Source organism: Theropithecus gelada, chromosome 2, assembly GCF_003255815.1.
Source record: "Theropithecus gelada isolate Dixy chromosome 2, Tgel_1.0, whole genome shotgun sequence".
NCBI classification, from domain to species: Eukaryota; Metazoa; Chordata; class Mammalia; order Primates; family Cercopithecidae; genus Theropithecus; species Theropithecus gelada.
The window spans coordinates 104,902,640-104,923,656 of record NC_037669.1 but is presented as its reverse complement, the minus strand read 5'-3'; the positions used below and the strand labels follow the sequence as shown (position 1 = coordinate 104,923,656).

The 21,017-nt window shown below is 43.1% G+C and overlaps 1 protein-coding gene across 2 annotated transcripts in view; it reads right to left on the bottom strand.

Annotated features, from left to right (window-relative positions):
* Nucleotides 1-15,806, bottom strand: part of LIPH (lipase H) — a 53,137-nt gene extending 37,331 nt beyond the window's left edge. For both annotated transcript variants that reach the window (XM_025376335.1, XM_025376336.1), the window contains exon 1: nt 15,616-15,806. In XM_025376335.1, coding sequence (XP_025232120.1) covers nt 15,616-15,664 — 49 coding nt within the window. In that variant the 5' untranslated portion in view covers nt 15,665-15,806. The remainder of the gene's footprint in view (nt 1-15,615) is intronic.
* Nucleotides 15,807-21,017: the final 5,211 nt, after the last annotated feature.

Here is a 21,017-nt window from a genome sequence, read left to right as displayed (position 1 = left end):
AAAAAAAAAAAAAAAAAAAAAAAAAGAAATGGCAGCTCATTACTTATATATCCCTCATAGTGCCCAGCACGTGGTAGAGGACTCAATAACATGTGGAACAGCAAGTTATCCCCAGCTCCAAGTGGGAGATGATGAGTATCTTCTGTAAGATACTCAGAAGAGGCAAGGCACTACTGATGGCCATTCTTGGTGGCCAAGAGCAAAAAGGGAAGGCTGTTAACATGCAATGGGCCAACAGAAGACAAGAGTGCCCTGGGAAACATCTGTCTGACTTCCTCCAATAGGAATTCAGGAAGCATTTGCTCTGGGTCCCTGTTCTCAATGAATCTTCATTTGCACATCCAGGAATTATTCTCCTTCATTCGAAGCCTCAGAGTAGCCTTCATCTTGGGGTCCCTGCCCATCTTTAATAACCTGAGTCTGTTCATGTATGCATTTATTGAAACTTTTCACAAAGGCTCTGGTACTCAGGAGTGAGTGAAGTTTCACAATAGAATCAGCACAAAACTGACCCCCCAAATAAATAAATATGGAAATAAATAAATAAATAAAAATTAAATGAACTTAAAGGAAATTTACATGTGACTAGATGTTACTTGTTGGTTACACTTAAATTGATGGTTCTTATCGTTACTTCACAATTAGTGAAATTTGTTCCCAGAAAACACCGTCTGTAGGATTTCTGCTTTCATAAAGTTAAAGAGACTTATCTAGGACTAAAAGCTTCCCATTTTATTTATTTATTTATTTGATACGGAGTCTTGTTCTGTTGCCCAGGCTGGAGTGCAGTGGTGCAATCTTGGCTCACTGCAGCCTCCATCTCCAGGATTCAAGTGATTCTCCTGCCTCAGCCTCCCAAGTAGCTGGAATTACAGGCACCTGCCACCATGCCTGGCTAATTTTTGTATTTTTAGTAGAGACAGGGTTTCATCATGTTGGCCAAGGTGGTCTTGAACTCCCGACCCCGGTGATCTGCCCACCTCAGCCTCCCAAAATATTGGGATTACAGGTGTGAGCCATTGTGCCCAGCCAAGCTTGCCATTTTAAATAATTTTTCTTGGTATCTGAAAATTATCTGCATCCTCTGTTTAGTGCTCAAAACTGTGGTAAATCAGGTAGATAAATAATCGAGACTCTCTCTCTTAAAAAAAAAAAAAAAAAGAGTTAAGGAGGCTTTGAAATCCCTCATCCTAGAAAACAGGTGGTTAATGTTGAACCCCAAATGCGCGCAATCCTCCTTTTACTCTGCTGCATCAAGTAGCATGTGTAGTGAGGCATGCTCGTGATGGAAACATTTTCTCCATCCATTAGCCTCTTTCATTTCCTCTTCCTGTAAGTTGCATGCTCCTGGGAACATGGACTTGCCTAGTTTGTAGAGAAAGACCCAGAGCAAAGAGTTGCCTGTGTAGTTAGTCATCTTCTTATTGATCAGGAAGTGTCTTGGGGTAGGGCTGAGCCTCTCCTTCTTAGCTATCAGTAAGGCTGGGTTTTGTTCCTGGGTGTGCAACTGACTCACCAGGTGGCCTGGGGAAATTATGTCATCTTTCACTTGCCACGTAGCTGCCCAAGAGAGGAATCCTGGGGAGACTAATCTGAATGAGATCATACTTGAGAAGACAAAGATTCATTTCCCAAGAAGAGGACTGTTTAATTGTCTGGTTTTGTGTTTTATTTTGTGTTTTGAGACAATGTCTTGCTCTGTCACCCAGGCTGGAATGCAGTGGCACGATGTCGGCTCATGCAACCTCTGCCTCCTGGGCTCAAGCAGTCCTCCCACCTCAACCTCCCAAGTAGCTGGGGCTACAAGCGCACACCACCATGCCTGGCTAATTTTTATATTTTTTGTAGAGACAGGCTTTCGCTACGTTGTCCAGGCTAGTCTTGAACTCCGGGGCTCAAGCGATCCACTTGCTTCGGCCTCCCAGAGTGCTGGGATTACAGCATGAGCCTCCACGCCCAGCCCTACATAATTTTTTTTAAGTCTTAGTTATTTTTGTAATGGCACTGTCCCCTGGAGAAGTCCATCATAAGTATTGAGTGAAATGGATTTCCTTGTTCCCCTAAATAATAAATATTGTAAGAGCTTTACATATATTATCTCTCATCCTCAGAGAATATGTGCAATTCATTCCAAAAGAATCTACTCTATCCTAGAATCTATGTCAGGTGGCATTTTAGAGGAAGAATCAGTCAGTAATGAAATAATACACACAAATAAGTATAAAACTGCTACCTGTGATATGTGCCATGTAAAGGAGATAGAGTGTAAGATGAGAACTTAAATAGGGAGCTTGGTCTGGTCTGGGAATCAGGAATCTTCTTTCTCTTGCATCCTCTGAAAATAATGAGTATCTAAATGCCAACAATGGGGGATTCTTTTTAAATAATAAAAACATAACATCAAAGTATGATAACATCACAGTTGGGCAAATTCAAGTTACCCAAACTATTAAGCTTTATTTTTGTAGTTTTTTAATTTTATTACCTATACTTAATGTTTCAGGTGTTATGTACTTTTTAACTTTATATGCCCCTTTTACCTTTAATTCCACCAAATTTTATATATATATATATATTTTGTTGTTGTTGTTGTTGTTGTTTTGTTTTGTTTTTTTGTTTTTTTTTAAACAGAGTCTTGCTCTGTTGCCAGGCTGGAGTGCAGTGGTGTGATCTCAGCTCACTGCAACCTCCACCTCCTGGGTTCAAGTGATTCCCCTGCCTGTCTCCTGAGTAGGTGGGACTACAGGCGTGCGCCACCATGCCCAGCTAATTTTTGTATTTTTAGTAGAGACGGGGTTTCACCATGTTGGCCAGGCTGGTCTCGATCTCTTGACCTTGCGATCCTCCTGCCTCAGCCTCCCAAAGTGCTGGGTTTACAGGTGTGAGCCACCGCGCCCAGCCTCAAATGATATTTTTATCATAACTGGGCTCTCTTTTCATCAGCATTTGCCTCTTTATCCTTTTTACCTTCTGAATCCCTTTATTTCCTTTATTTTACAGACCTTTTTTTTTTTTTTTTTTGAGACGGAATTCCACTCTGTTGCCCAGGCTGGAGTGCAGTGGCGCGATCTTGGCTCATTGCAACGTCCGCCCCCTGGGTTCAAGCAATTCTCCTGCCTCAGCCTCTCAAGTAGCTGGGATTATAGGTGCCCGCCACAACGCCCAGCTATTTTTTTGTATTTTTAGTAGAGATGGGGGTTTCATCATGTTGGCCAGGCTGGTCTCGAACTCCTGACTTCAGGTGATCCACCCACCTCAGCCTCCCAAAGTGCTGGGATTACAGGCGTGAGCCACCACACCTGGCCCCATTTTATGGATCTTATATATAGGATCAAATTGGGTTTTGTTTTATGACCCACTCTCAGATCCTTTAAAAAAGATAAATGAGTATATCCTTTTACATTTACTGGCATAACATATACTTGGCGTGGTACCCACAGAAGTGCCTAAGACCTGCCTTTCAGAGAAACTTCTGGAAGAAGCACAGCTGAGTTGGCCGATAGCCCATGAAGCCATGGCTCCCGAAGGATGCTGCTCCCCACCAATCACTGAGCCAGGCCAGGCAGGTCATTCCTGTCCCATGTGGCACTCTCTACTTGGAAACTTTGGCTCAAGGATTCCCCATCAGTCTGGCTGAAATATCCTCAGAACTGTGCTGGGGTCTGAGGCTCTTCCTACCCAACTTTTCCTTTCTCCTCTCCATTCTCAGGTGCCAAACTGCCCGCATCATGGTGTGAAGCCTCCCTCTGCCTATTCCCACTCCCTCCTCCTTTATCCTTCACACTCTCTGAAATAGATCTCTTACACATCCATCCCCATCTTCTCAGAGGTCCCACATGGACACAACTGAACTGAATTCTGCAATGCTATATTTTCCAGGGTTAGTGACTTCTAGGTTCACTATCTTTTGCTTTATGGATTGTCTTCTTCTTTTTTGTTGTTGTTTTCTCGGGGGTTCTTTTGTATGTATGTATTCTTTCTCATATTGGGAAGTTTATAGCTTGTTTTAATTCTTCTGGTAAACACCTTGATAACTCTATATGAAATATTTACGGCTGGGGCCGGTGGCTCACTCCTGTAATTCCAGCACTTTGGGAGGCCGAGGTGGGTGAATCACTTGAGGTCAGGAGTTTAAGACCAGCCTGACCAACATAGTGAAATCTCGTCTCTACTAAAAATACAAAACTTAGCCAGGCATGGTGGTGTGTACCTATAGTCCCAGCTACTCGGGAGGCTGAGACAGGAGAATTGTTTGAACCTGGGAGGCAGAGGTTGCAGTGAGCCAGGATCTCACCACTGCATTCTAGCCTGGGCAACAGAGCAAGACTCCCTCTCAAAGAAAAAAAAAAATTTAAATCCTTTTTCATGGAATTTAGATGTGTGACCTGTATGCCAGAAGTAGACTACATGCAGAACTGTTCCAGACTGAAATACATCTATCCACACTTAATTATTCACCAACATGCAACCCCTGGCAAGGATTTCTGGGCATCTGGAAACTGGATTTCCAACTCGGAGTGCGCTGCCCACTTCTGCCATGTGCTCTGCTGCTGATCTTTGTCAGAACAGCTCTTCCCTGACTCTACTCTAGCCCTGGCGTTAGTACCTTGAGACAATATCTAATGATTCTTTGTGATATGTGACGAGGACATTAACACACTTAATACCTCTCTCCACTAACTGGACTTCTACCTTCTGATTTTTATTAGTTATAACATTATTTTTAGCTCACCTGGTGATTCCTTGTATCGTTTCAAAATAAATATTTAAGCCTCTGTGTATTGATATATCAGTCACAGAGTTTCTGTTCTATTTACTGTATCTGTTCTATCAACTCTTTCTCTACCAAGAAAAATGAGAAAGTTAATACACCTATATCGCCTCTCAAATCCTCCTTGATCCTTCCTTCAGAATACATACATACACCCCTAGAAACACGCACTCTCTTCCCATTGTCAAATACAGTCGATTCTCGTTATTTCTGGATCTTTCTTTCTCTCTCTCTCTCTTTCTTTCTTTCTTTCTCTCTCTTTCTTTCTTTCTTTCTTTCCTTCTTTTCTTTCTTTCTTTCTCTCTCTTTCTTTCTTCTTTTTTTTTTTTTTTGTTTGTTGAGACAGGGTCTCACTCTGTTACATAGGCTGGAGTGCAGTGGCACGATCACAGCTCACTGCAGTCTTGACTTCCTAGGCTCAAGCAATCCTCCTGCCTCAGCCCTGAAAGTATCTGAGACTACAGGCAAGTGCCACCACACCCGACTATTTTTTTTTTAATTTTGGTAGAGATGAGGTCTTGCCATGTTGCCCAGGCTGGTCTTGAACCCCTGAGCTCAAATGATTCTCCTGCCCCAGCCTCCCAAAGTGTGGGATTATAGGTGTGAGCCACCCCAGCCAGCCACATTTGTGGATTTCTTTTTGGTTTTGGTGTTTTATTTTTTATTATTATTATTATTTTGAGACAGAGTCTCACTCTGTTGCTTAGGCTAGAGTGCAGTGTTGTGATCTTGGCTCACTGCAACCTCCACCTCTCGGATTCAAGCAATTCTCCCACCTCAGCCTCCCGAGTAGCTGGGATTACAGACGTGTGCCACTACGCCTGGCTAATTTTTGTATTTTAAGTAGAGACAGGTTTTCGCCATGTTGGCCAGGCTGGTCTCCAACTCCCGACCTCAGGTGATCAGACTGCCTCAGCCTCCCAAAGTGCTGGGATTACAAGCGTGAGCCACCGTGCCTGGCCATATTTGTGGATTTCTTATGTGCAAATTTATTCATCACCCCAAAATCAATACTCGAGGAACCTTTTCAGTCATTCATGGACATGTGTAGAATGGCAAAAAAATTGTGTTGCCTGACATGCATGATCTCAGCTGAGGTCAGAGACAGCAACACTCTGCCTTCTTATTTGTTTCAGCTCTCACACTCTAAACAGGTATCCTTTTCACGGACACTTAGGTGACAGTCACTTAGTGCCACGTTTTTTGCTTCCTGTGCTTTTTCTTTTTTCTTTTCATTTTCTTTTCTTTTCTTTTCTTTTTTTTTTTTTTTGAGATGGAGTTTTGCTCTTGTTGCCCAGGCTGGAGTGCAGTGGCGTGATCTCAGCTCACTGCAACCTCCACCTCCCAGGTTCAAGCAATTCTCCTTGCCTCAGCCTCCTGAGTAGCTGGGATTACAGGCGGCCACCACCACGCTCCGCTACTTTTTGTATTTTTAGTAGAGACAGGGTTTCACCATGTTGTCCAGGCTGGTCTCGAACTCCTGAACTCAGGTGATCCACCCACCTCAGCCTCCCAAAGTGCTGGAATTACAGGCGTGAACCAACATGCCCAACCACTTCCTGTGCTTTTTCTTGGTTATTTCACTGTTTAAAATGGTGTCCACTCATAGGTTTATTGCAGCACTATTCACAATAGCGAAGATATGAAATCAACCTAAGTGTCTATCAACAGATGATTGGAAAAAGAAAATATGATGTATATATACAATGGAATACTATGTACTCATAAAAAAGGATGAAATTATGTCTTTTGCAGCAACATAAATAGAACTGGAGGCCGTTATCTTAAGTGAAATAACACAGATGCAGAAACACAAATACTGCGTGTTCTCACTTATGAAGGAGAGCTAAATAATATATCTAGGGCTGGGCATGATGTCTCACGCCTGTAATCCCAGCACTTTGGGAGGCCAAGGCAGGCAGATCACTTTAAGCTCAGGAGTTCAAGACCAGCCTGGGCAACGTGGTGAAACCCCGTCTCTACTAAAAACACAAAAATTAGCTAGGTGTGGTGGTGCACTCCTGTAATCCCAGCTACTTGGGAGGCTGAGGCAGGAGAATTGCTTGAACCTGGGAGGCAGAGGTTGCAGTGAGCTGAGATCATGCCACTGCACTCCAGCCTGGGCAACAGAGCAAGACTCCACCTCAAAAATAATAAATAAATAAATAAATAAATAAATAAATAAATAAATAAATAAAATGGTGCCCAAGCATAATGCTGAAGTGCTGTCTAATGTTTCTCAGCAGGAGAAGGCTATGATGTGCCTTATAGAGAAAATACATGTGTTAGGTAAGCTTCATTCAAGCATGAGTTAGAGTGCTGTTGGCCATAAGTCCAATGTTAATGAATCAACAGTATGTATTAAATCAGATGCCTTTAAACAGAAACACACAGAAAGTTATGCATTGATCCGCTGACAAAAATATTGTGACCAGAGGCTTGCAGAAACCTAACCTTGTACTTCCCCTAGGAGCAATGGTTCAGTATTTGCTAAGTCAGTGTTTGAGGCTGCTTAATAGGGCATAACTAACACAAATAACGAGAACAGGCTGGATATAAAAATTATCTTCTGGACTCACGCCTGTAATCCCAGTGTTCTGGGAGGCCAAGGCAGGAGGATTGCTTAAGCCCAGGAGTTTGAGACCAGCCTGGGCAACATAGCAAGACTCCATCTCTATTTTTTTGTAATTATCTTCTGAAATCATACTGCTCCAGTTATGTACTTTTAGTTCTATAAAGTACATGTCCATTGCTCACTGAGTCCTTTTCCTAAGCTTCTCCCTTCACCACTAGGTGACTGGCTCTTGCTGTCTTTTTTTTTTTTTTTTTTTTTTTCTTTGAGGCAGAGTTTCTCACTCTTGTCTCTCAGACTGGAGTGCAATGGCATGGTCTTGACACACTGCAACCTCCACCTCCAGGTTCAAGCGATTCTCCTGCCTCAGCCTCCCATGTAGCTGGAATTACAGGTACATGCCACCACGCCCAGCTAATTTTTGTATTTTTAGTAGAGACGGGGTTTCACTGTGTTAGCCAAGCTGGTCTCGAACTCCTGACCTCAGGTGATCCACCCGCCTCGTTCTCCCAAAGTGCTAGGATTACAAGCTTGAGCCACCATGACCGACGCTCTTGCTATCTTTTTAAGGAGGGTTCATGGTTAATATAATCCCTAAATTCGTTTGTATCTGGGAATAAATTCCTTAGCCTAAATGATGACCTGGCTTTGAACCATATTATTTCCTTCAGGAAAGATCAATATTCTATTTTCTTATACTGAATTTCACCCTGGAGAATTTTCCTCACTTTTTTTTTTTTTTTTTGAGATGGAGTTTCACTCTTGCCACTCAGGCTGGAGCGCAATAGCTTGATCTCTGCTCACTGCAAACTTTGCCTCCCAGGTTGGAGCGATTCTCCTTCCTCAGCCTCCCCAGTAGCTACGATTACAGGCGCCCACCACCATGCCTGGCTAATTTTTGTATTTTTAATAGATATGGCATTTCACCATGTTGGCCAGGCTGGTCTCGAACTCCTGACCTTGGGTGGTCCTCCTGCCTTGGCCTCCCATGGTGCTGGGATTACAGGCATGAGTTACTGAGCCTGGGCAAGAATTTTCTCCCTTTTATATCACTGCATTGTTCCTACCACATTCCTGAAGCCTTATTTCCTTTTTCCAGAAAAACTCCCCACTGATGTAGAAGCTCCAGGATAATTCATCTGTTCCACCCATTGTATTCTCAGTGCCAAGAACAGGGCCTGGTTCAGAGTTAGCATCAATAAATGTTGATTGAACAAATGAATATCAACATGTTAGCATGTTCTGCAGAGACCACATCCTCCGAAGTGTTGGAATTACAGGTGTGAGACACTGAACTCGGCCTCATTCTTTAAATAGTCATTTCTGTTGGTATTTCCGAAGTCATCAGGTACTTGTATGCCTTCAGAAAGCAAAACCCTTTTGAGTTATTTTATTGTTATGGTACAAAGTCAAGGTTGTTCAGAGGTAGTGCAACAGAGCACATATAACCAGTGACCACAGAACATGTTAAAGTGGTTTTTAAAGCTTAACTTCTTCCATTAGAGTTTATCTGAAACAGGGGAAATTTTGCCTGTCCTTTTCAAACTACTCTGAAATTCAATTACTCTGAAATACCATTTCCTGTTGATCATTGGAAAATTACAGTTGGATGAGTGGTGTTTCCAATATACTTTGATAAGGAATTCAGACTCCTATTTAGAACAGGCATGATTATCATTTATTCCTTTCTATCTCTTAAAAGAAAAAGAAACATATCCAGGTAGGATACCAGGGCAATCTGACTGTAACTTCTTTAGCATAACTGTGCCTGAGATGTTTTCTTGCAATTTAATGCATGTTCTCCTGCAGACCAAATCTGGCCATGCCCATTTATATATTGTCCATGGCTACTTTCCTGCTCTAAAGGCAGAGTTGAGTGGTTATGACTAATGGTCCATAAAGCTGAAAATATTTACTATCTGTCTCTTTACAGAAAATGTTTGCCAACCCTAGTCTAATGTCCTAAACACAAATACAGGCCAAGCATGGGTGGCTCACACCTGTAATGCCAGCACTTTGGGAGGCTGAGATGGGAGGGCCCCTTGAGGGGAGGAGTACGAGACAGCCTGGGCAACATAGTGAGATCCCATCTCTACAAAACAAAAAAACAAAACACCACCTTGGAAAGAGCGTGAGTTTTGGAGTCAGACCTAGGTTTGACATCCAACTCCACTGCCTATTAGCTATGTGACCTCTGGTAATTAATTGCCTAACCTCTCTGGGCCTCAGCTTTGCATCTGTAAAATAATCATAATAGGCCAGGCATAGTGGCTCATGCCTGTAATCCCAGCACTTTGGGAGGCTGAGGCAGGCGGATCACTTAAGGTCAGGAGTTCGAGACCAGCCTGGCCTACAGAGTGAAACCCCATCTCTACTAAAAGTACAAAAAAAAAAATTAGCTGGGTGTGGTGGCACATGCCTGTAATCCCAGCTACCTGGGAGGCTGAGGCAGGAGGATCGCTTGAACCCGGGAGGCAGAGTTTGCAGTGAGTTGAGACCCAGTCACTGCACTCCGGCCTGGGTGACAGAGTGACACTCTGTCTCAAAAATAAATAAATAAATATAAATAAAAATACAAAAATTAGCCAGGTGTGGTAGTGCACACCTATAATCCCAGCTACTCAGGAAGCTGAGGCGGGAGAATCACTTGAACCCAGAAGGCAGAGGTTGTGGTGGGCCAGGATTGCGCCACTGCACTCCAGCCTGGACGACAGAGTGAGACTCCGTCTCAAAAAAAAAAAAAAAAAAAAATTTCTAAAGCTCAGCATGGTGGTACAGGCCTATATAGTCCAGCTACTTGTGAGGCTGAGGCAGGAAAAACACTTGAGTCCAGGGTTCAAAGCCTGCCTGGGCAATATGGCAAGACCCATCTCTTTAAAAAAAAAAAAAAAAAAAAAAAGGCTGGGCGCGGTGGCTCCTACCTGCAATCCCTGCACTATGGGAGGCCGAGGGGGGCAGATCATGAAGTCAGGAGATCGAGACCATCTTGGCTAACACGGTGAAAACCCGCCTCCACTAAAAATAAAAAAAATTAGCCAGGCGTGGTGGCAGGCACCTATAGTCCCAGCTACTCAGGAGGCTAAGGCAGGAGAATGGTGTGAACCCTGGAGGCGGAGCTTGCAGTGAGCCGAGATTGTGCCACTGCACTCCAGCCTCGGCGACAGAGCAAGACTGTCTCAAAAATAAAAATTAAAAAAAAAAAAAATTTCCCGCCCGGTGCTGTGGCTCACGCCTATAATCCCAACACTTTTGGAGGCCAAGGTGGGAAGATCACTTGAGCCCAAGAGTTCGATACCAGCACGGACAACAAGGTGAGACCCTGTCTCTACAAAAAATCAAAAAGTTAGCTATATGTGGTTGCACGTGCTACATTGAGCCTGTGACAGAGGTTGGTTTGCACCCAGGAAATCAAGGCTGCAGTAAGCTGTGAGCTATGATCACACTACTGCACTCCAGCCTGGACAACAGAGTTAAGACCTTGTCTTAAAAAAAAAAAAAAAGAAAAGCTGCCTATGCTGTCTCAGCTACACACTCAGCTCTGGCTTCTTAGCTTCTACCTCATTTTGGAGGAATTAATTTTATTTCCCACATTTCTGATTGGGAGAAAACCTCTTCAAAGAGAGGAGACTCCTCATTCATATCCAAAGAGGTATCTGTGTAAAAAGAAGACAGAATTGTGGACAGAGGAGAGGAAGTTCTGAGATTCTACGACAGTCAATAAGCAAAGGTGGGAATTGCTTGAACCCGGGAGACGGAGGTTGCAGTGAGCCAAGATCACGCCACTGCACTGCAGCCTGGGTGACAGAAAGACTCCGTCCCCAAAAACTAAGGTATCTCAGACCTGTGGTTGATGAAGGTGCCTTGGACCCTTTGGTCCACTGACCTCCAAACTTATATGACAGAAGTCCTATATGACAGAATTTCACGTCAATTTCATGTCCTACATGAAATTAATCTTGACGTGTAGTGCCCAGTCAGGAAGTAAAACAGCCCTGACTCATACTGCTTTTTAATCTGGAGTTTTGCTTTCTAAGGTGTGCTTGAGCTTTCTTCCCCTCCACCCCGCCCCCAAACATGACAGATGTGTATTAATAACTTCTTTAGAACAGAGGTCTACAGTCAGGTTTACTGACTTGATGCTGCCTGAAAGTATTTACTGAAGGCAGGGCATAGTAGCTCACGCCTATAATCCCAGCACTTTGGGAGGCTGAGGAGGGTGGATCGCCTGAGTTTGAGACCAGCCAGGCCAGCCTGACCAACATGGTGAAACCCCGTCTCTACTAAAAATACAAAAAATTAGCCAGGCATGGTGGCGGACACCTGTACTCCCCAGCTACTCGGGGGGCTGAGGCAGGAGAATCGCTTGAATCTGGGAGGCAGAGGTTGCAGTGAGCCGAGATCGCATTACTGCACTCCAACCTGGGCAACAAGAGGGAAACTCCCTCTCTTGGGCGTGGCGGCACATGTCTGTAGTCCTAGCTACTTGGGAGACTGAGGCAGGAGAATCACTTGAACCTGGGAAGCAGAGGCTGCAGTGAGCCAAGATCATGCCACTGCACTCCAGCCTAGGTGAGACAGAGCAAGACTCCACCTCAAAAACAAAACAAAACTCATCCTGAGCCAGATTGTGAAAGGATTACAGTTGGACAGGGTCAAACCTTGTAAAGCATTTGTTTCGCCAGGCGTGGTGGCTCACACCTATAATCCCAGCACTTTGTCAGGCCAAGGCGGGTGGATCACAAGGTCAGAAGTTCAAGACCAGCCTGGCCAAGATGGTGAAACCCCATCTCTACTAAAAATACAAAAATTAGCTGGGCATGGTGGTGGGTGCTTGTAATCCCAGCTTCTCCGGAGGCTGAGGCAGAGAACTGCTTGAACCCAGGAAGCGGAGGTTGCAGTGAGCCGAGATCACGCCACTGCACTTCAGCCTGGCAACAGAGCCAGACTCCGTCTCAAAAAAAAAAAGAAAAGAAAAGAAAAGAAAATATTTGTTTCTTTTTTACCCTGGGCAGAGACAGGCAAGAAGCATATGGGCAGATTGCCCTCTTGATTGGAAGGATATGTCTGCTTTTAACCACTGGCTGTATTTCTTTAGGATGCAACCGAGAAAATAAATGAGATGCCAGATTTTCTCATTCTCATTTCTGAATCATGTGCATAAATATGCACATTCACACCCCCTCATTCACCTTTGCCAACTTGTTAGAGAAAGATGAGTCACCATACAGGAACAGTTCTAAATCATTCTAGAGGATTACAAATATCTGGGGAAATAATTCTGGTTTTGGCACTAAACACTTTCCTCTGGGAAAATATCTACCTAGTTTTACAGTTGCTAGGGCCAAAATATTGATAGCAGGGTAACTTTAAAAAATACTTATGTCAAGCAGCCTTAATTTAGAACAATATTTTAAAACCTGTGTTTGTTGTACCACCTGTAGCTGAAAAACCCTGAAGGCTTGTTAAAAATGCAGGTTCCAGGCCAGGCACAATGGTATGTGCATGTAAGTTCCAGATACAGACAGGGTGAGAAAATTTTTGAGACAGGGTCTTGTTCAGCCAGCTGAAGTGCAATGGCTACTCAGAGGCACAGTCATAGCTCACTGCAGCCTCCAACTCCTGGGCTCAAGCGATCCTCCAGCCTCGGCCTCCCCAAGTGCTGGGACTACAGGTGTGAGCCCCTAGGACCAACCAGAAAAGTGTTTAAAATGTAGATTCCAGGATCTCACTCCAGACCTACTAAGTTTGGATTTTTGGAGGTGGAGTGCATTTTAATCAAGACCTCAGGGGATTCTAGTGTACTTTAGTTTGTTAGCTGTTGCTTTGTTCACTGGTAAGATTATGGCAAACATTCCTAACATGGTTTCACAAAGATTAGAAAACAAAACAAAGATCTCTGAAACTGAATGACTTGTATCCTTGGGATTTCTGAAGCTCATTTTAATGCTTGGTAATTTTTGGACTGCAAGCAGAAGGGAAAAACAGTAAGTGCATGCATTTGAGATTAATAATGTCTGCTACCAGATGAATATTATCCAACACCCTCCCTAATGAAAGTTCCAAGTTTATGGCTTCCTAGACACTGAGAAGACTAGACTTAGCTTACAGCTATACTATTTTTTTCCTTCTACGTACAGAAGTTTATTCTTCTGTGTCTCTGTCTGCTGAGATTCTATCATGCAGCAGTGACAGTCTTCTAAAGAATCATGTAAAACAAGACTTTACTTCTGAGAAGATGCTAAGGAAAAGGAAGGTCACAAAAAAATTAAGTTGCTGTTTTTTCAGCTTTATAAATGGAGATGTATAATGAAAGACTGGAAGAAGGTACCCACAAGCCATCCCATGTTTTTGTGTTAGGGTTGGCCCTGACCCACTTAAGATACCTCTACCTTTATATTCTTTTTTTTTTTTTTTTTTTGAGATGGAGTCTCACTTTGTTGCCTAGGCTAGAATGCAGTGGCACCATCTTGGCTCACTGCAACCTCTGCCTCCCAGGTTCAAGAGATTCTCCCGTCTCAGCCTCCCGAGTAGCTGGGATTACAGGCACATGCCACCAGGCCCGGCTAATTTTGTATTTTCAGTAGAGACGGGATTCACCATGTTAGCCAGGCTGGTCTTGAACTCCTGACCTCAGGTGATCCACGCGCCTCGGCCTTCCAAAGTGCTGGGATTATAGGCGTGAGCCACTGCGCCTGGCCATTTATGCTCATTTTTTTTAATTTAAAAATGATAATAGGCTGGGCGCGGTGGCTCACGCCTGTAATCCCAGCACTTTGGGAGGCCGAGGTGGGTGGATCACGAGGTCAGTAGATTGAGACCATCCTGGCCAACATGGTGAAACCTCCTCTCTACTAAAAATACAAAATTAGCCAGGCGCAGTGGTGCACTCCTGTAGTCCCAGCTACTTGGGAGGCTGAGGCAGGAGAATCGCTTGAACTAGGGAGGGAGAGGCTGTAGTGAGCTGAGATCGCAACACTACACTCCAGCCTGGGTGACAGAGTGAGATCCTGCCTCAAAAAAAAAAAAAAAAAAAAAGATAACAAACATATACTTTAAAATGTCGAATTCTCAGTTAAAAATATCATCATTGCTATGATTTTAACTTACTAGAAAATCAACTTCAAAACCATATATAAAGAAAAATTTATAGGCCAGAAATCCTAATACTATTTTTCCATTTCCCTTCTAAACTTCATTCACAAGCATACATACATGATTTTAACATAGTTGTAATCATAGTTTACCAACAAATTTAAGTTCTACTTTTTCTACTTGGTGTTACTTTAAAAATGTTTGCTTATTTCTGCATAGCATCAGAATTAGTTTAAAGGCTACTTCAAAAAAATTAAGTTGATATACTGTCTTTTATCCATTCCTGTATGTAGAAACATTTTGGTTATATCTAGTTTCAAGTTACTGCAAGTAATATAGTTAGACTTATCTCTGCATAGGAGGCTTTTCTCTTTTAAAAGTTATTCATTTAGAATAAATTCCCAGCAGTGGTTTTACTAGCTTAAAGTACAGGAACATTTTTATGGGTCTGAATATATAACATATTTACCCTTTGCCCTTCAAAAAAATTATATCAACCTTCATTACCATAGCTATCTGAAACAAAACTGAATACTTAAAAAGGTTGCAAAGTGTCGAATTTTATTTTTTTAAGCATTTCACTTTGTTTTTGTTACATTATCAGGTACATTAGGGTTTTAATTTTGATTTCCTCATTATAATTAACAATTTTTAAGTTATAAGTATGCCAGGAACCATTCCAAGTAGTTTATCTATATTAAATTATGTTTTCTCTAAGAATAATTTAAATAAACTCTCGATGTATGAAAATATAAAAACCAACCCTCGATATATTAAATACAAGATAAATTTTTATATTTCCAGAAAATAAATCATCTCATTTCACAGAACTAGAAAGGCATAGATAAAGACTAAGAAAGAAAATAAGACTTCTAGATTTTACAGCAGATTTGATTGTTGTACATAAGAAGAAATTAATTTGAAGACATAATAGCTTCTTTTATTATTGAGAATTTTTTTTCAGGATTAGAAAGTTCATCTAACCTGTATCTTTTTTTTTTTTTTTTTTTTTTTAAGGAAAAGCTAAGGAAATGATACAGGCTTCCTATATCTTTTTCCTTAAAAATGACTCTATGGAACTTAAAAAGTTCACTGAAGGAAGTGGAATGATGACATGCAAAATGACAACACAACTATTTTTTTTTAAGCAGTTAAGAAAACCAGTTAGTAAATAACCTACCTGATCTTGCCAAGCACATCAAACTGATGAATAAGTAGAATCTCAACATATGGAAACTGGAGAGATCGTGTGTCACATTCACAAGAATGATTTACTTCGCAGAGGCTTAAGAGTTTCCACTGCGGGGTTTTGCTCACAGTGAGCTCAGACGACTCAGAGGTGTGGTGACAACAGGAAGTTCCCTAGGGACTGACTGCAGGCAGTCCCAACCCTTTCAGGAGCTTTGACTCCTCCTCTTTTCAATAAAAGGTCAGCTACTGTCTACTTTATAAATTTTATGCATATCTTAGTATTATAATCTGCATTTGCAGAATGACGAGTTCAGAATAGTTTCATTCTTTGTGGGCGGTTTATTAGTTGTTTGGCTTGGTGTGTTGAAATCCAGTGTGACTTGAGATCTTTTCCCCCTTGGTTCCTGTGAATGAAATAACAAATCCAGTTTGTATCTGTTGGCCTGTATATACAAAACCAGTTTTTACATTAATTCATACACTCATTCATCATAGGGCAGTCTTTAGATTTTATTAAGAACATTTCACTAGGTCCAATTATATATCTACTTTTGCCAAAATATACGTATGCTTCAGATTAAAGGAAACTTTTTTTGGTATTATATCTCTTTATTTGTATTTCTTCCTATCTAGAATTTCTACATCTCTAATAGTTCTTTTTTAAAAAGGAAAAATAGGCCAGCGTCGTGACTCATGCCTGTAATCCCAACACTCTGGGAGGCTGACGCCTGCTTGAGGTCAGGAGTTTGAGACCAGCCTAGCCAACATGGCGAAACCGTCTCTACTAAAATTACAAAAATTAGCAAGTGTGGTGACACGCACCTGTAGTCCCAGCTACCTCAGGAGGCTGAGGCACAAGAATTGCTTGACGCCAGGAGGCAGAGGTTGCAATGAGTCAAGATCACATCACTGCACTTCAGCCTGGGCAACAGAGTGACTGTCTCAAAAAATAAATACATAAATAAAAAGGAAAAATAAATGGAAAACTTTCAAATAGAGAGCCATGCCAGAATCTATGCATCTCAGTGATAGAGGTAACTAAACTTGTGCTGCATAGCTCCAAGGTAATTTAATTCCCTTTCTGATGAGAGTGCTTGCAACACTAACTCAGGCTTCTGGTGGTCTGATGAGCTTAAAAATAAGCCGGGCACGGTGGCTCACGCCTGTAATCCCAGCACTTTAGAAGGCCGAGGTGGGTGGATCACGAGGTCAGGAGATCGAGACCATCCCGGCTAACATGGTGAAACCCCGTCTCTACTAAAAATACAAAAAAAATTAGCCGGGCATAGTGGTGTGCGCCTGTCGTCCCAGCTATTCAGGAGGCTGAGGCAGGAGAATGGCGTGAACCCGGGAGGCGGAGCTTGCAGGGAGCCAAGATCGCACCACTGCACTCCAGCCTGTGCGACAGAGCGAGACTCTGTCTCAAAAATAATAATAATAATAATTAATAATTTGAAAAAATTAACAGGCTGGGCGCGGTGGCTCATGCCTGAAATCCCAGCACTTTGGGAGGCTGAAGCGGGTGGATCGCTTGAGCCCAGAAGTTCCAGTCCAGTCTGGACAACATGGCAAAAACCCATCTCTGAAAAAAAATACAAACATTCTTTAGTGCACCTGTGGTCCCAGCTACTCAGGAGGCTGAAGTGGGAGGATCACCTGAGCCTGGGAAGCAGGAAGTTGCCACGAGCCAAAATCATACCACTGCACTCCAGCCTGGGTGACAGAGTGAGACCCTGTCTCTAAATAAATAAATAAATAAATAATAAAGACACAACTTAAGAATACATTTCATCCAAAGCATCAGGCAGAAGCAATTAGTCATTTAGCATTGTCTACCTGAAGTATGGGTTTGTGAAGTAATAGTACCCCTCATATAAGTTTAACTGTTAGTTCTCTTCATGTTCCCACATCATTTGAATAGCAGGAGATTCCTTTGCAGGAAGTAGATTCTAGCAATGCTTCCCAAGAAGTCAGTAAATCGGAATCACCTGGGAGGTTTTAAAAGTACCATGTGCAGATTTCTGTTTCACACGTCAGATCTAATGAATGCCAAGACTGCCTAGGGCTGACTTACTATATTAACCTGAGTTCAAATCCCTTCCACTAGCTTAGTTGCGTAGACTTATGCAAACCATTTAAGTTTTGTGTTTTTTTTTTTTTTAGACGGAGTGGAGTCTCGCTCTGTCACACAGGCTGGAGTGCAGTGGCGTGATCTCGGCTCACTGCAAGCTCCGCCTCCTGGGTTCACGCCATTCTCCTGCCTCAGGCTCCCCAGTAGCTGGGACTCCCAGTAGCTGGGACTACAGGCGCCCGCCACCACGCACGGCTCATTTTTTGCATTTTTAGTAGAGACGGGGTTTCACCGTGTTAGCCAGGATGGTCTCGATCTCCTGACCTTGTGATCTGCCCGCCTGGGCCTCCCAAAGTGCTGGGATTACAGGCGTGAGCCACCGCGCCCGGCCCGCGGCTTTTTTTTTTTTTTCCAGACAAAGTCTCACTCTGCTACCCAGGCTGGAGTGCAGTGGTGCAAGCTCACTGTAACCTCAAACTCCTAGGCTCAAGTGATCCCCCTGCCTCAGCTTCCCTAGAACTACAGGTGTATGCTACCACGCCCGGCTAATTTTTTGATTGTAGAGATGGGATGCTTGCTACATGGCCCCAGGCTGGTCTCAGAATTTCTAGATTCAAGTGATATTCCCACCTCAGCCTTTCAGTGTTGGGATTACAGGCGTGAGTCACCGTGCCTGACCCAACATTTAGGTTCTTAAAGTCTGTTTTCTTAGCTGTAAAATGAAGATAATAAAATCACACGTTTCACAGAGTTGTTATATGGACTAAATGAGATATTACAGCTAAAGTCCTTAGCACTGTGCTAAGGTAAGCGCTCTGGCAACTTGATAGCTGTTGTTATTATCTAGCTGGCCACACATCTGTACCTTTCCTTCCCAGCAGAAGGCAGCCAGCACAGTGTTGAGAAGAGAGACTCAGATGGGATTTGAGAAGAGAGACTCAGATGGGATTTTTACGACTGGGGGGCACCCCAAGTCTTGGTGCTTCAGCTAAGAGACTTCAGTCACCACTTCAGCCTGTTTTTGGTTTTCGTTTTGTCTCCTGCTTGGAGAAATAAATTAAGGAACTGTGAATAAGTCAAACAAAATAGGCCAGGTGTGGCGCGGTGGCTCACCCCTGTAATTCCAACACTTTGGGAGGCCAAGGTGGGTGGATCACCTGAGGTCAGGAGTTTGAGACCAGCCTGGCCAACATGGTGAAACCTCATCTTTACTAAAAATACAAAAGTAAGCCAGGCATGGTGGCACAGGCCTATAATCCCAGCTACTTGGGAGGCTGAGGCAGGAGAATCGTTTGAACCCGGGAGGCGGAGGTTGCCGTGAGCCGAGATCGTACCACTGCACTCCAGCCTGGGTGACAGAGTGAGACTCTGTCTTAACAACAACAAAAAAAGAAAAACCAAAGAGATAGCCTGTAAGCCTGTCTATTTTTCGCTCAGCTTTTGTTTAGTTTAGAGGAAAAAATTTGCTTTTATTTCTGTAAGCTTTACTAATTTGAAAACAACTGCCCTCTGGAACAAATGGAGACTTGTTTCACATCTCTTTTAGGAACATATTAGGGAATGCCTTGCTCCCTGTTCAATCAGTGTATTTGCCTGATAAATATTTGTTGAGGTCCTATGAGTTTTCAGTACCATGCCAAGTGCTTATCTACATGGAGCTAATGTACATTTTTCTGGAAACTATCCAGTTATAGGAATGGGAATCATTTCTGTTGGGAGGACTCTTTGTGCTACTTTTTGTCGTTTTTGTTGTTTTTGAAACAGGGTCTCACTCTGTCACCCAGACTTGAGTGCAGTGACTCGATCACAGCTCACTGGTCTCGACCTCCTGGGCTTAAGAGATTCTCCCACCTCAGCCTCCTGAAGAGCTGGGGTCACAGGCACATGTCACCATGCCCGGCTAATTTTTTAATGTTTTTGTAGAGATGGGGTCTCGCAGTGTTGCCCAGGCTGGTCTCAAACCCCTGGCCCCAAGCAGTCCTCCTGCCTCGGCCTCTCAAAGTGCTGGGATTACAGGCATGAGCCACCGTGCCTGGCCTCTTTGTGTTACTATTAATGATTTTCCTGCTGGTGGGCACAGAAGGTCTCTAACTTCTTAACTGTGCTCCTTTCTATTTTAGGCATTCAGAACAGCACAAAAATCAATGGGAGAAACTGTACCTTATTTTTTTACAATAGTGAGAAATATCAAATATAAGAAAACATAAAACAGTCCCAAGAATGGGAGAGAGGAGAGGCAGGGAGGAGAGGAGAATAGATATGACTGTAAAAGAACCTTTTAGTTGGCCGGGCTCATGCCTGTAATCCCAGCACTTTGGAAGGCTGAGGCAGGTGGATCACCTGAGGTCAGGAGTTCGAGACCAGCCTGGCCAACATGGTAAAACCCTGACTCTACTAAAAATACAAAAATTGGCTGGACATGGTGGCGGGTGCCTGTAATCCCAGCTACTTGGAAGGCTGAGGCAGAAGAATCACTTGAACCCAGAAGGCAGAGGTTGCAGTGAGCCAATATCATGCCATTGCACTCCAGCCTGGGTGACAAGAACAAGATTCTGTCTTAAAAAAAAATCATCTTTTAGTGAAAATCATCTTTTAGTGATGAAACAATTGTGTATCTTAATTGTGGTAGCGGCTATGTGGTGGTGGAAAGGTGATAAAATAGCACAGAACTACACACACTTGCATATGAAACTCTAAATGAGGTCTGTGGATTGTCAACCAGGGTCAATTTTTTTGTTTTGTTTATTTTTTTATTTTTTTATTTTTTTACTTTTTTGAGACAAGGTCTCACCCTGTCACCCACCACAATCTCCAACTCTTGGGCTCAACTGATCCTCCACCTCAGCCTCCTGAGTAGCTAGGACCATAGGCACAAGCCACTGCACCTATTTTTGTAACTTTCTGAGAACCAATAATTCTTTTTTTTTTTCTTTTACTTTTTTTTTTTGAGACACCGTCTTGCTCTGTAGCCCAGGCTAGAGTGCAGTGGTGCAACCTCAGTTCACTGCAACCTCCGCCTCTCAGGTTCAAGCTATCCTCCTGCCCCTCAGCCTCCCAAGTAGCTGGGATTACAGGCATGCGCCACCATGCAGAGCTAATTTTTGTATTTTTCAGTAGAGACAGGGTTTTGCCATGTTGGCCAGGCTGGTCTCGAACTCCTGGACTCAAGTGATCTACCCTCCTCGGCCTCCCAAAGTGCTGGGAATTACAGGTGTGAGCCACCATGCCCGACCCAAAAATTATTTCAGAATAAAGTTTTTCAGGCCGGGTATGGTGGCTCACATCTGTAATCCCAGCACTTTGGGAGGCTGAGACAGGTG